This window comes from Rhyacophila brunnea, unplaced genomic scaffold, assembly GCF_057557595.1.
Source record: "Rhyacophila brunnea isolate RB1 unplaced genomic scaffold, BYU_Rbru_1.0 scaffold_13, whole genome shotgun sequence".
In the NCBI taxonomy this organism is placed as follows: domain Eukaryota; kingdom Metazoa; phylum Arthropoda; class Insecta; order Trichoptera; family Rhyacophilidae; genus Rhyacophila; species Rhyacophila brunnea.
Window position 1 is genome coordinate 6,423,037 of NW_028232785.1, and position 16,474 is coordinate 6,439,510.

At 34.5% G+C, this 16,474-nt stretch overlaps 1 protein-coding gene and 1 long non-coding RNA gene across 2 annotated transcripts; both read left to right on the forward strand.

Moving 5' to 3' along the window:
• Positions 1 to 5,726: 5,726 nt before the first annotated feature.
• On the forward strand, positions 5,727 to 7,575 carry LOC147076283 (uncharacterized). The gene is made up of 3 exons (XR_015069528.1): positions 5,727 to 5,865; positions 6,099 to 6,251; positions 7,429 to 7,575. It is a non-coding gene; the product is annotated as an uncharacterized LOC147076283 (long non-coding RNA).
• A 1,949-nt stretch (positions 7,576 to 9,524) lies between these two features.
• LOC147076284 (uncharacterized) lies at positions 9,525 to 11,125 on the forward strand. The gene is made up of 2 exons (XM_085940367.1): positions 9,525 to 10,315; positions 10,835 to 11,125. Exons 1-2 carry the CDS (start codon positions 9,672 to 9,674, stop codon positions 11,031 to 11,033), a joined length of 843 nt encoding a protein of 280 aa, XP_085796493.1. The 5' UTR covers positions 9,525 to 9,671; the 3' UTR covers positions 11,034 to 11,125.
• The last annotated feature ends 5,349 nt before the right edge of the window (positions 11,126 to 16,474 follow it).

Consider the following 16,474-nt stretch of genomic DNA (forward strand, 5'->3'; position numbering starts at 1 on the left):
AAATATGTGTTTACAATAGACAATGCGTTTTGATATATCCAAAATCTAATGTGTCCAGCGCATAATTTAAAACAAAACTTGCCATTCATAATTTTACTCTCTGCAACCAAAAACGATTGATGGTCTTTGCAATGTTTTGATTTAAGTCGAAAGTGGGCTTACTGCAAATTAGCTTTCCAGTGTAATAATATGTCAATAATTTACTCTTCCTCTTCTGCCTCTTTCTACGACGACGACGACGACTATAAAACCGCTATTCTGTATAGTGATGGAGCAGGGAAAAAAACCAGGAAAAAATTTAGTACTCACCAATGCTTTATTAAATTAATATTGCAATGCCACGTAATATCACCAATGTACATTAAAAAAAGGAGAAGGACCACACTCAAATTGAGGTTGAACGATTCGCTCTGTAATTGAAATGAGGTTGAGAAATAAAAAAAAAGTGTTCATGCTGATTATATAACTGCGTTTAAAGAAGCCTGGAAAAACCTAAGCCATACCATGTCACAATCTCCGCCTATAGTAATAGGGAACGACTCTACCTACGCTATGACCGGTCCCAAGCCCGGATAACGGATGAGGGTTCGTCGTAGGGTTAATCACCCAACACGGTAAAAAAACCCTGATTACGAACCCCGGACTCCCCATAAACCAACGACCCAAGCAAAGAATTAAGGACAAACGATTATATATACAATGTGGCACATGGAACGTACGCACTATGTTGCAGCCGGGCAAGATGGAGGAGGTTGCAATTGAATTGCATAAGTATAAAATGAGCGTGACTGTATTGCAGGGAATAAGATGGGAGGGCGCAGGTTTCATAAACAAGAGAAACTACACTTTGTATTACAGTGGATCTGCAGGTACGCAGGGTCGCTATGGAACTGGGTTCTTAATCAGCTCTGATATCCGCAGGGCAGTACTAGGATTTGAGCCAATTAGTGAGAGATTATGTAAACTTAAACTGAAAGGTACACTTTTCAATATTACGTTCATCAACGTTTATGCCCCAACTGATGATGCGACCGAGGAAATTAAGGATAGATTCTATGAAGATCTGCAGAGAGCCTGCGAAAAAGTCTTCCCACATGATGCTCTAATTGTCTTTGGAGACTTCAATGCAAAAGTTGGAAAAGATGAAGCATTTAAATAAGTAGCTGGGCAGCACAGTTTGCATCAAACGACAATCGATAATGGTGAACGTCTATGCTTTTTAGCGGCTGCAAATAATTTATTAATTAGTAGTACATGGTTTAAACATAAAAATATCCACAAAGGAACCTGGAAAATACCTGGAAGTAATACATGCAACCAAATAGAATGATCACATTCTTATATCAAAAAGAAGAGCGACAACAGTGGAGGATGTGCGCGTCTGCAGAGAAGTCAATTGCGATTCTGATCACTTCCTGGTGAGAGCAAAATTAAAACAAAAAATCTCCTTAATACTGAAAAAAGTAGGCCAGAGAAGAACTAAATGGAGAGCTGAAAAATTGAGGGATGAAGAAATTTTGGATAAATACCAGGAATCTATAGAAACAAACTTAAAAATGACTTTAATAACCGATGATGTGAATGTGGACTGGGAAAATACAAAAAACTGTGTTATCACGAGTGCCACAGAAATTCTGGGGGAAAACAAAGCAAAAATAGATGCAGGATGGTTTGATGATGATTGCAGGCAAGCACTGTTTGAAAAAAAATGAAGCAAGGAAGAAATGCCTACAAAGGGAAACTCGCCAAAATTACGAAACTTATAAAGAAAAGAGAAAAACTGCAACAAAGCTCTGTCGAGAGAAAAAGCGATTGATGCTCATGAGAATACTTCAAGACATGGAATGTCAAAGAAGAAACAATGATCCCAGAAAATTTTACAAGACTAAATCCTATCAACCCTGATTAAACTCCTGTAAGGATAGTGAAGGACAAATGCTGATCAAAAAGAAGGACATCATGGAAAGATGGAAAGGCTATTTCACAACACTTTTAAATCAGGCTTATAATAATGGTCATGAGGAAACGGAAGAAGTATTGTACCACACTGCTGAGGAATTTATTGATGAGCCTACTCTACCTGAAGTAAGAAGAGCATTAAGAACGCTGAAAAACAATAAAGCACCTGGAACCGACAGGATAACAGCCGAGCTGATAAAGACTGGTGGCCCTACACTGGAAGCAAATATCCACAAGATAATTCTCAATATTTGGGAAAAAGAAATTCTACCTGAGGAATGGAAGATGGGTATAATAATCGTGCCCATTCTGAAAAAGGGAGACAAAACAATCTGCGATAACTACAGAGGGATCACAATTCTAAACACAGCTTATAAAGTTTTCTCATCTGTACTGTATAGCAGGTTAATGATCTATGGTGAGGAAATCCTGGGAGAATACCAATGCGGCTTCCGACCAAATAGATCCACCATAGATCACATCCATCTCATGAGGCAAACTATGGAGAAAGCGCACGAATACAACCTGACACTCCACCACCTGCTTATTGATTTTAAACAAGCTTTCGCCAGTGTGAATAGGGATAAGATGCTGCAAAGCCTAAAAATACTGGGAATTCCCTTAAAACTAGTAAGGCTTATAAAGACCACACTGACGGATACTAATTACAAGCAGATCCAAACAGAGGATGATCGACCATGGTGGCACTATGAAAATAAAAGCAGAAAACGCTGGGCTGGAAATAAGCCAGTCAAAAACTAAGTATATGGTCAGCACACGCGATCAGGTACCGCTGCAGAATATAGTCATAGGACAGCATGCATATGAAGGGGTGGACAAGTTCACGTATCTCGGATCCAGCCTAAATACCCAAAATAAGACAGCAGAGGAGATAAAAATCCGCCTTATCTCCGGGAATAAATGCTGGCATGCCTGCAAGCGACTGGTGGGGTCGAAAATTCTAGGCCGAAGAAGTAAACTTCTAATTTATAAAACGATTATAAGGCCAGTGGTCACTTATGGCTGTGAGACTTGGTGCTTGACTCAAAACGAAGAAAACAAATTAGCTGTCTTCGAGCGTCCGCAAAATCTTTGGACCCACGTTGGAAAATGGGAACTACAGAATTAAAATGAAACACGAGTTGGAAGAGCTGATTGAACAGCAAACAATCATAAGACACTGTAAGTTCCAAAGACTTCGATTGGGCGGGGCATGTGGAGAGAATGCCTGAAGTTAGAGCGCCAAGGATCATGACGAAGTGGCTACCCCAACGGAAGAGACCCAGAGGCCGTCCAAGAAAGAGATGGGCTGACGCCGTAGAAATTGACTGGCTTCATATAGGAAGATCCGGTAACTGGATAAGTGTGGCGAGAGACCGGAGTGAGTGGAGAGCGGTTGTGAAGGAGGCCAAATCCCACCCCGGGATGTAGCAGCGTGGAAGAAGAAGAATATACCATGTTACATATTTATGCCATCATTTTAATAAAAAAATATTGGTGTTAGATTTTACAAATCCATAGGTACGACCAGGAGGAAAACTTATGACTTATATTCGAGCACTGCAATATAATGGATCTAATAAACGTTTTGGTGAAGAATAGCAAGAGCTCCCTCCAATCTCTTTGTCCCTGTACGAATAAATTAAAGTACTATTATGCAACCAAAATTCTTTGCAGCCTTCCTCAACTATATCAAGAAAGGCATGAAATAAAATAACTAAGAATACCTTCAGTTCTTGAAAACAAGTATGGTGGCTGATTATCACTAATTTTATAATAATCTGTCATTTGAAAGCTAACTCGAAAATTAAAATGAATTAAATATTATTTTGTTCATTTATGTGATGCTTATTACCCCTATTTATGCGATTTTATTGAATTTTCCAACATAATGTAGACAAGCAATAGATACTGTAAAACTTGGTGCTGTTTATTTTAATTCAAACATTGTAACTCCCAGCTCAAATCTCAAAAAAACAAAAGCAAACCATGTAACTCCTCTATATTCTATGTTAATAAATATTTTGTAAAAATTACCAGATTTACTCATTTATAACATTAAAATACTAAAAGTGTTTAAATTTCCTAAACCAGTCCGTTTTATTTTAAAACAGTTTTTTCTTCCTTCTGTGAAGTTGGTTAATACGGAGTCACAAGTTCCGCGCATTTAGTTGACGAAATGTCATTCCAATATTATCTTTTGAAGAAAATATCGTTGCATAAAAATACATTGCATTTTTCAAAAATATGCATACCAACGTAATTATTGTATTATAACTTATTTATTTCTTATTACGGATCATAAGTTAAAAACAAAAGGTACCTAAGTATACTTATTATTTACTGCGTTTTTGCTTATGAAATTAACAAAATCATAAATAAAAAGACAAATTCTAAGTTAATTAATGATTTTTTTTAAGATTTGACACTTTTGTGTATACAAAATATTAAGTAAGTAATCTATTATAGACCGAAATATTTAGAGAGCATACACCGTTTTGGCTATTTTGCGAGACTCTGTTGACTGGATCTTCCAAACGGATGCGGTTGTTTTTGTTCGGGATATTTTGACGGGTTACTTAGTGAAAATGGAAAAATGGGAATTTTTCGCGTAATTTACATGGAAAAACAATACAAAATACATGAAAAATCATGTAATTATATTACTCAAAGGTGTGCATTTAAAAAGTGTGGAAAAAAAATGTTTGATGTTAAAACTTGACAGCCATTCAAAATCAAATTTATAGCTTAATAAAAAAGATAAAAAATTGAAAAATCATGTTAAAAGTTTAAAAAAATATATGTAATCGTATGCATTTAACAAAACAATTTTAAAGTAAATTTAATGGTTCAAGTATCAAGTCACTAAATTTAAAAAAATAATATCTCTCAAGATATAATCTCGAAATCAAAAAAAGCACGTGCACAAACGTAAGCCAATAATAGACAAATTGATGACTTAATAAAAAGTTAAAAAAGTTTGTTGGGTGGTTCGACTTAACGTTCATCAAATATTTCATATCAAATATCTCACGCACTATATGAGAAAAAAATTAAAAAAGTATGCAGAATTGCGCATTAGCCATGCGACAAGAGATTTCAATAAAAAAAAAATTTTTAAACCCACGCATTCAGGTTTTGCATACAAACTTAAAAATCAAATAGCACGCTGAATACAGATGAAAAGGCAAAAAAGAATCATGCACTAACGTTCACTACCAAGGCACTAGTGTTTACAATTTAAATTTTGAAAAAAATCCAAGTTTAGTGACACAAGTATCCAGCATTTAGCTGGGTCACCCAAATTGAAATCTGAATAACCCCCTTAATGTGCGTGCACAAACGAAAGAAACGCGTGCACAAACGTGCACTAACGATGCACAAACGAATGCACACAAAAAAAGTTGAAATTTCAACATTGGGTGACCCAACGTTTAGCTGGAACACCCAATTTGAAATTGGAATTTTTCGGTTATTATAGGTGCACAAACGAAAAAAAATCGTGCACAAACGTGCACTAACGATGCACAAACAAACGCACCCAAAAAAAATTGGAGTTTTAACATTGGGTGATCCAGGTAAATGGACCTAGTAATCAACGCGTACTACCAATAATATTGCTGGAAAATGTATGATTTCTTGGATCGCGTGATCGGTTACGAATAGCAACACTGAACAAATAGTCTATGGCCTTATAGTACGCTCCCTACTTTGTCCATTGAAGAGAGAAGTCATGTTGTTCCTAGCATCATAGCAAACATGGATGTAAAAAGAGAATGCGATGAAGACCAATCTGATACAAAAGGCGAGCGTTTGTTTGATATACAAACTGATCATCCATATAGTCTGGTCCCTTCTATCTATGTAAAGCAAGAGAATATCGACGAGACCAGTTGTCATTTTGAGGTTAGTTTAGCATGCTAATTTCCTGTGATTTAATTGTATAGACTATCTATATTATTTAATAACGCACGTGGTTCTAAAATTATTATCCTTATAAACATAACCTTCTACCAATAATTTCACTACCACGTGTTATTTTCATACGAATCCACTGTGTGTATTAAATATTGTAAGAATACTTGTAACAATGAATTTCTTGAGTTTAACTTTACATTAATTTATGTTGCTTCTTTTAGTATCACGCAGTCGGCTTCACCGATGTCAAACCTGAGACTGACCTTCAGCTCGTTGATGCCAAACGTGAGATCGTTGAAGATACTATAGACCCATTATATGACGAACACCTTGAACCAGGTTGTTCGTATTCAGAATACAAACCAGAAGATGAGGTACGTTCAATTGTAAATCTTCTTACCCTATCTTGTCGTATCAGCTTAAGGGATGGACAATCTTTTGCATACCATGCGCCAATTTTTTTCACAGACGAGTTCAGATGCGCCATATAACTTAAGAACCTTTTCTACCTTACGTTCACGGTTGGGGTTGGAAAATAGGGATAGAGTAGGATCTGCTTTCCTAAGAGGATGAAAAGGAATAACTCAATCACGCAATTAAATTAATTCATTTATGCCAGTTCAAAAAACACACGTTTATTGGAGCACCAATCTACAATAGTCAGACATGATCTCTTGGACGAGAGGGTGATCGCTGTCGTAGATCCTCTGATGGTGCTACAGCTGCCGGAGAGGCTCGTTTAGTGAAGATAACTCTGGACCACAGTTGTTGGATGCGATGAGAGTGAAAGAGCTCTGAGCGGGATGGAGCACTGAGACCGTTTGAGCATTTAGATTTTGCTAGTCTTTCAATGTTTTCTGTTAAATTTGTTACTGAGAGAAGCAGAGAATTCTTCAAAGTTGAGTCAGTTATTCGCAACCTTGTTTTTCTTTTAATCAATTTGATGGATTAAAATGCTTGTTTACATCTGTATGTCGATTCAAAGTCAAATACATAACTTTTTGAAAATTTTCTTAGATCTGGGAATTGTTCACAGGGTAATGAACGCCTGAAATTAATTAAGTCAGAAGCATTTTGCTCCGGAAAAAGTTTATCAAATGTCATTTTCAATAATGAAGTTGTTTTTAAATTAATCAGTTCCAATTTTGTATGTTACTAAGTATGTATCTGCATTATATTCCGTTCACTAAGTGAAAATGGGTTTATAAATAAAAGCATGTAGTTTTCTATGCTTCTACTTTGCTTTTTCAAGTGTGAAAATTGTCTCAAATCCTCATTTTCTCACTGATAAATGTACAGTTTAAATTTAATTTTAAATGAACTGTTCTGCTATTTACTAAACTAGGAAATAATTTATATTCTTGCCTTGTAGTTTTAAATTTAGATCATTGAGATGGCTAGTATTATCAACTAAGATGCGCAAACGATGCAATGCGCCACGGCTTGGCCATCACTGGGCTAGACACTTGTAAAACTATTTCACTTTTTTATTTAGTCGACATTTTAGCTAGGTATTTTTAGTTTTTCATTAATTTATTTTGCTTTTAAAAGTATCCTGCAGCCGGATACACTGATATAAAACCTGAGACTGACCTTCAGCCCGTCCACGCCGAACGGGAGATTGTTGAAGATACCATAGACCCAACCTATGATGAAGACCCTCAACCTGGATGTTCGTATTCAGAAAACAGACCAGAAGACGAGGTATGTTCAATTGAATATGTGATATAATTCTTCTTAACTCTATACTGTCGTATCTCTTAAAAGTATTCCGTAACTCGAGCAAAATATAGTACTTTTAAAGATATGTAGAAAACGGATGGCCATTATATGTTATTTTGCTAATTCAAACGCCTACCAAACCTACCAAATTGGTCATCATTTTGAAAAATTTAAATAAAATGAAATTTTATAATTCCAATAATTCTTAAAAAAAAATATATATAGGAATATATATAACTAACACTATATAATGATAGCTACGTCTATTAATAAGTATTTAAGACTTTAAAAAAACAATATATGGTTCTAAATGTTTCATTTTGAACATGTCACAGCAGCGCCAAATTGGTGCCGATTATCTCCAATGGGAATAATATTCAATTCTTTGTCGTTTTTCCTGGAAGGTGGCTTTCTGATGTATGGATACTGCTTATATTAATATTGATGATTAAATAAACTTATAATTTAATACATTTCATTTAATCACATACTGTTAAGTATTTAATCCATATAAATCCTTTTATCTATCCCAAGGTTTTCATTCCGACATCTTCATGTGTAGAAATATCTATTTTGCAATAATTATAGATAATTATTTTGTCATTCATAGTGGTGAATAATAAATCAAGTATACATACAATATGTCTTTATATTGCTGTAAATAATGCAATTATTTTTTTTGACCATGTCCGATCCTAATAGGATCATATGGGCTTCCACAGAGTACAGGTTTGTATAATGCAATATGGTTCAAAATCTTTTTGCAGAATTCTGCTCAGCGATGGTTCACAGGGCACAGTTCCAAGTGTGATAGTTCACTGCCTATCCTGAATTTAAATACAGTTTGTAAAGAAGGCGGCCTATGCCTATCCAAAGATCTCGACGAAGAGATTACCCAGCATTCAGAGATAATTATAGATGACCATGACATTAAAGAGGAATTGCATAAACCCTATTTGCTAAAGGAGATCCGGATTAAGCTGACAAGCGTAATACGATTTCCACGAAATTTTATTTGTGATAATTGCTATTCAGTTTGCGGATCTAAAGACAAGTTAAAAAGTCACAATATTTTATGTAAGAGGCCGAAAGGTTTCACAAGACATAAAATTATAGATTCCGGTGTTCTTAATATCAACAAAAAAACAACCAAAGATGACAAATTGCATTATTGCGATGTTTGCTCATATAAGTGCGCCTCATCCAGCACTCTCAAAATGCATATGAGATCACATACTGGTAGAAAACCATTTCAATGCGATGTTTGCTCACAAAAGTGCTCAACTTCCAGTGGTCTTAAAATGCACAAAATGATACATACCGGTGAAAAACCGTTTCATTGCGATATTTGCACATATAAATGCAGGACATCCAACGATCTCAAATCGCACCAAATGACACATACTAAAAAACCATATAGTTGCGATATATGTCTAAAAAAAATATTTACGTTGAGTTATTTGAAAACACATAAAAAGACACAGCATAGCTTTAAAAAACTATTTCATTGCGATATTTGTTTATATAAGTGCTCGTCATCCAGTAGACTGACGAGGCATAAACTGACACATGGTGATAAAAAACTATTTTATTGTGATGTTTGCTTATGTAAGTGTTCGTCGCGCAGTCATCTCATAATTCATATAAGGACACATACTGGTGAAAAACCTTACAGTTGTGATGTGTGCTTAAGAAAATTCACGCAGCTCTATCATTTAAAAAGGCATAAAACTTTACATACCGGTGAACAATTAAAATTATTTCTTTGTGAAGTATGTTCATATAATTGCTCGTCACTCGGTAATCTTATAAAGCATAAAATGACACATACTGGAAAAAAACCATTTCAATGCCAAGTTTGCTCATATAAGTGCTTAACAACCGGTGGTCTCAAAACGCACAAAAAAACACATTCCGGTGAGAAACCATTTCAATGCGATGTTTGCTCATATAAGTGCTCGTTATTCGGCAGACTAAAAAGGCATAAAACGACACATACTGGTGAAAAACCATTTATATGCGTTGTTTGCTCACAAAAGCACTCATCATTCAGTGATCTTAAAAAGCACAAAATGACCCATACAGGTGAAAAACCATATACTTGCGATGTGTGCCTAAGAAATTTCTCGCAGTTAGGTAATCTCAAACTGCATATAAGGACACATACCGGTGAGAAACCATTTCAATGCGATGTTTGCTCATATAAGTGCACGGTATTCAGTAGTCTAAAATTGCATAAAAGGACACATACTGGTGAAAAACCATTTCAATGCGATGTATGCTCACAAAAGAGCTCAACATCCAGTGGTCTTAGAATGCACAAAAGAAGACATACCAGCGAGAAACCATTTCAATGCGATGTTTGCTCATATAAGTGCTCAGCATTCGCTGATCTTAAAACGCATAAAATGACACATACAGGTGAAAAACCATTTCAATGCAATATTTGCTCATATAAGTGCGTGTCATCCAGCAGGCTCAAATTGCATAAAAGGAGACATTCTGGTGAAAAACCATTTCAATGCGATGTTTGCTCATATAAGTGCACAACATCCGGTGGTCTTAGAACGCATAAGAGGACACATACCGGTGAAAAACCATTTCAATGCGATATTTGCTCATATAAGTGCAGGTCATCCAAAGTTCTCAAATCGCACCAAATGACACATACTAAAAAACCATTTGGTTGCGAAGTATGTCTAAAAAGATTCTTTACGTTGCGTTCTTTGAAAACACATAAAACGATACAGCATCGTTGTAAAAAACTATTTCATTGCGATGTTTGTTCATATCAGTGCTCTTCATCCAGTAGACTGACGAAGCATAAACTGACACATGGTGATAAAAAACTATATAATTGTGCTGTTTGCTCATTAAGGTGTTCGTCGCGCGGTAATCTCACAATTCATATAAGGACACATATTGGTGAAAAACCATATAGTTGTGATGAATGCCTAAAAAAATTCTCGCAGTACGGTCCTTTAAAAAGGCATAAAACTTTACATAGTGATGAAAAACGATTTCTTTGTGATATTTGCTCATTTAAGTGTTCTTCACGCAGTTTTCTCAAAATGCATAAATTGAAACATATTCGTAAAAAACCATATAGTTGCGATGTGTGCCTAACAAAATTCTTGAAGTTGAGTTATTTGAAACGACATAAAAAAAGACAACTTAGTTGTGAGAAACTCTTTAATTGCGATGTTTGTTCATATAAATGCTCGTCATCTAATAGACTGACGAACCATAAACTGACACATGGTGATAAAAAACTATATCATTGTGATCATTGCTCATTTAAGTGTTCGTCGCGCAGTGATCTCATAATTCATATAAGGACACATACTAGTGAAAAGCCATACAGTTGTGATGTGTGCCAAATAAAATTCTCGCACATGATTAATCTCATTATACATAAAAAAAGACATACCTAATGAAATAAATACCGAGTCAATGCGATGTGTGCTCATTTATATTCTCGCGACCTTACAGTATAAAATAAGTATAATGATGAAAAACTGTAATATTATTTTGGTGTGTTCCTTAAATGATAACGTACGCTTCGATGTAATCATTACCATGATAAAGTTAGTTAAGATTTAGTTCCTGGACAATCTTATGTAGTAGGTACATCTAAAAACCAGTCATAATACCACCTATTAATTTGTATTAAGAGAATCATTACCTTGTGAGAGTTTTTAATATAAAACGGTACGTTGTAAATGATACATTACATGTATCTTTCGAGAATAATGTCAGGTTGAACAATTCTTTTTTCCGTTGCATATTATGATACATTTTAGCGCGGTTTTTATTTTTTTTCAAATAGTTATTTAATGATGATGCACACAGGCAATATTACCTTAAACATATAATAATAGTCATGTAATAATTCCTTTAATATACTTTTATTAAAGGTATTGGTAAATTTATTGGTAGGTATATTTTCTCAGAAGTGTTCTCAAAATTATGTTCAATAAACTCATGTTACATTCTTAAATCTTCTGAATTAATATTTGGATAGAAAATAGTTGACCTATGTATTCGATTCATTGCTCACATAAATGCAAAACAATAATAAAACACTGTTAAACAAGATATAATTAACAAAATAAACACAATGCTCTACACAACAGTTTTTTTTTTATTTATGTATTATTCATTAAGGTTCAATTAGACTATATGACGATTGGGCACATATGTGACAGGAGCGTTTTAGTGTCTATGATCATATATATGCCATTCCGTTTACACATAAGCCAATATATGTAAAAAAATCTATGACAGAGGCGTGGGCATAGATTCTATGACACCCGTATGTGCCAATTCGTTTACACACGATGCCGTAAAATCTATTGTGTCACATATTTGCCACTGATAAATACTACCAACATGACGTTTGACAACTAAGATTGGTACGCCTTCGTAAACGTCAAACAGATAATAATATAAAACGAAATATATCAGAAGGCTTGTTAGTCTTCAAAGTCACGACAATAAAAATAATAATTGTCAAAATAGGACATAAAAACATTGAATAGAGCCAATTTCTATATTGTGTAACGTTATTTATTACCATACCTTGGAATAAATGCGTTATGAACAAAATGGCAACACTTTGCCACAGAAATTTAGCATCGTTTACGTGCAAGATTGGAGGAGAACATATCTTTACGTTGGTATTCATGCGACGCGATCGATTCGGTCGGTATCGAGCAGTAGTAGATATCCAGACAGCAACGAGTGAAGTCGTGTTTGCACGAGACGTTTGTGCCGGCCTTCGGACGCCGGCCAACAATGGAGACCATCTTCCCCGGTATTTGTACATGTATCATTTTCTGCTGTGTTAGGGTTCTAACTTCTTGTATTATCTCTTAATAATTCCCCACAGAAACATATCTCTCGTAGTTAATAGGCCTGGCAATGTTCATTTACAATTGTTACACTTTTAGTATATTGGTGGTTTGTACCACCTGTCATTTGCTATTCTTGTTTAATAAACCTATGATTTCGGACTTGGTTCCTACCTAAAACTAATCTTTTTATTTAATTTCATTTTGCCTTGATTTGTTCCCCAGTGTAAGGTACACTCCGTTGGAGAAATCTAGGAAATGGCGCCCTTAACTCTTTGCTTTAGATAACTAATTTCTTAAAGGTGTACTGGAAGCTTGACGACAACATGAACTTATACAACTGTTCTCACGACCCCAACAATAATAAGTATGTTTGTTTCCTACAGGGGGTTTTTCATTTGCTTTACCGTTTCATCTTTGATCTAAGCTAGACCGGATGTTAACGAGAATGGTAGGGTTATATCTTTACAGTGCCGTGGGCTTTTGTTTGCCCGCGAGCGCGTTTTATCATTACAATTGACATCCCTAAATAAGTATTTGAAAATTAAGATGAAAAAGCAATGATTAGATTAAATGCTATTCGAATTGCAGATTTATGTTGTACTCATAAAGTCATTTGACATGATTGCATTGGAATAAAACACCATGATTCAAATCAGCTTTGGAATATTTCGATGGACAATAAATTACAATCACTGTAGCTAAAGTAAATAACTAGGTAAACATTAAAGCAGTTTTGAAAAGTTTTCTTATAATGTTTATACGGTATGCTGGTGTTTGGGATTTGTTGTTATTGCTAATCTAAATATTCTAAAGATTTGTTGCACAAAAAATATAGTATGTTTGTAAAACTAACGCAAGATGTTTTTATTGATACCTGCTCATGTACGGTGTTTTCTTATTTTACGTGACTGTTAGTTCAGCTTAATTAATAACCATAATGATTCACCATCCATTCATAATAAATTAGAGTTTCAGTGTTTATTTTGGGAAATAACATTTAGGTAATAATTTTATAAAGTGAATCTAAAATTGTTTTGAACATACGGAATGCTGACAGTATTTAATAGAATGATTGAACTGTTTAAGTTTCAGGTCAGGCTTCATCCGTAAACTCCAACACGATTTTAAGACTTCTTTTCTCCATTTTTTTACTAGGAATTAGGTATTTTTCGTTGCTATAGTCAAGACTCAAGATTGTCAAGATGGCGTTTGAAAACAAAGACAGAAAAAACACTTCCCGCGCGATCCATGACACATAAACAATAATATATGACAAAATGTTTGGCATAGATGTCACAGACATGGAACGAGTGTCACAAAATTACCAAGGTGTTTACACTGAGCCGAAAATCTATGATCTATGTCATGCCTTCTATGAGGCTGTCATAGATCGTTTGACATATATGTGACAGTCTATGACATCGTATTTACACTCTCTGAGACACAGGACGCCAACAGAAGAAACGGGTTTTTCGACATATATGTGACCGATAGTCATAGAGTGTATTTGAAGCATTACAAGCCATTATAATTATTCATTAATATAATAAAAATAAACACGACATAACACAGAAGTAAGTAACATTGCGAATATTATAAATTAGGGAGTTCAGTTATGTTTTTTTTCTTTAATTTCTGTGTTATACAGCAATTCACGTTTTTTTTATTTCTCGAAAACAAGAAAAGGTACCTAAGCTCAAATTAATATTGGTACCTAAGCAAAAACATAATAAATCTAGAAGGAAACACAAAAGGAGGAAGGATGACAAGAACTCCACGATTTGTGCGTAGGTATTTTAACAGAAATTTGAAAATTCACCTTTCCGTCGGACACAATACTGATACGTCTCTTCGCCTGATTACATCACATATTTTATTTTCAAACTTGCATTAATATCTGTAGTAATAAAAATACAATATAATAAATAAGTAATATTTTATTATGTAAAAAAATGTTCTTAAGACTATATTAGGTACTTACATTAGAGGTGAGCTGGAAATACTGTCACCAGTTTGTGTACTCAAGTATCGGATGAAACTACACATACTCAGTACGTCTGGCCCAATATACTTGTGCCAACATACTTGTGATGATATCATCGCGAGTCGCTGGATAGTTTGGTAGACTTTCAATACTATTGACATTAAATGCGCGCGAGCGAGATAGCAGTCGAATACAAGTATTATAATTTAATTTATTTGTCTATGCATGCTAATGACATCTTCTTATTTATGAACAAGAGGTCATAAATTATCTGTAGTAGCATATTATTCCCTCGGAAATATAGTGAGTGACTGGGGTGACGCAGTTTATAATAAATTATATTACAGCATCTAATATATAAAAATCAATATTTGTTTGTTTGTTTGTTCGTATTTTATGCGCTGCCAACCGTTCATCCGATTGCGATAAAACTTTGCCAACTTATTGCTTGCACTTGCGCGAAGAGAAAAGGCTATATATTTAATATAAAAATGAATGTCTTGTCTGTCCCGTAAGCGTTCCTATAACATTCATCCGATTGCGATGAAATTTTGATAAGTGGTTGTATGCACACCCGCAAAGGTTTCTGAATTAGAATAATCATTGTCGTCTTCTTCATTCTATTTTATTTTATTCGTATGGTCTCTATACCATTCATCCGATTGCGATAAAACTTTCCTCAGTTGTTGTGGTAACACCCGCAAAGGTTTCTGAATTAGTACAACCATCTTCTTCTTCTATTCTATATTCTTCTATTCGTATGCGTTTCTATTCCATTCATCCGATTGCAATAAAATTTTCGTCAGTAATTGTGCCAACACACGCGAAGGTTTCTGATTTAATACAACCATCTTCTTTTTCTTCTATTCTATTTTCTTCTATTCGTATGCGTTTTTATACCATTCATCCGATTGCGATGAAATTTTGACCAGTTGCTGTGCGCACGCCCGCGAAGGTTTCTGAATTAGTACACACATCTTCTTCTTCTTCTATTCGTATGTGTTCTTGTATCGTTCATCAGATTGCGATGAAATTTTGACCAGTTGTTATGCGCACGCCCGCGAAGGTTTCTGAATTAGTACAACCATCTTCTTCTTTTTCTATTCGTATGCGTTCCTATACCATTCATCCGATTGCAATGAAACTTTGGTGAGGTGTCGTGCGCATGCCCACGAAGATTTATGAATTAGAAAAGCATCTTTTTTTTCTATTCGTATGCATTCCTATACCATTTATCCGATTGGAATGAAAACTTGATCAAGTGTTGTGCTCACGCCCGCAAAGGTTTCTGAATTGATACAACCATTTTTTCCTCTTTTTCTTCTATTTATATGCGTTCTTATACCATTCATCCGATTGCAATGCAATTTCTGCCAGTTAATGTGCGCACACCTGCGAAGGTTTCTAAATTAGTATTATATTAAATACAAAGTTTGTTGTTAGTTTGTTCCATCCAATTTTGATTTTTTTACTACATATTAATAACATTAATAACATTTTCATATTTTGGAATCGATTTTAATTTAGTGTTTTTTTGTTTGACCTTTACTCCTATTAGAATTGTTTTCATATTGTCATTATATATTATATTACATGCAAAGATATTTTAATATTAAAAAAATAATTACCTCTTATTATTTTTTAAATATCAAAGATAAATATAACCACGAAGCGACCCTGTGCGAAGCCGGATACTTCAGCTAGTAGCATATAAAAACAATTCATAAATATAAAATGTGTTTAAAATTTCATAATAAATGGGACATTTCTACAAGACCAGCTCTATATTTTTAGCGATTCTATTGAAGCCGATATTACAAAAAATACCAATCCATAGTTAAGTTTTAGTTCCAATTTAGTATGAGACTTAATTATGTCGCATACACTCGCCAAACGCTCTATTTAGTATTCCAAATACTTTTAAGTATTTTGGAAGAAGTTTTGATAGGTACTAAGGATTTTTTTATACTGGTAGTTAGTATACTTTTAGTCTTTAAAATCGACCAGTTTTCCCACCTCTAACTTACAACATTTT

What these genes read in the sequence shown, in the direction of transcription:
- LOC147076284 (XM_085940367.1), top strand. Translation starts at nt 9,672, where the DNA reads ATGACCCATACAGGTGAAAAACCATATACTTGCGATGTGTGCCTAAGA. An exon ending in TGTCTAAAAAGATTCTTTAC is followed by an intron (nt 10,316 to 10,834) that starts GTTGCGTTCTTT and finishes GTCATCTAATAG; the next exon opens with ACTGACGAACCATAAACTGA.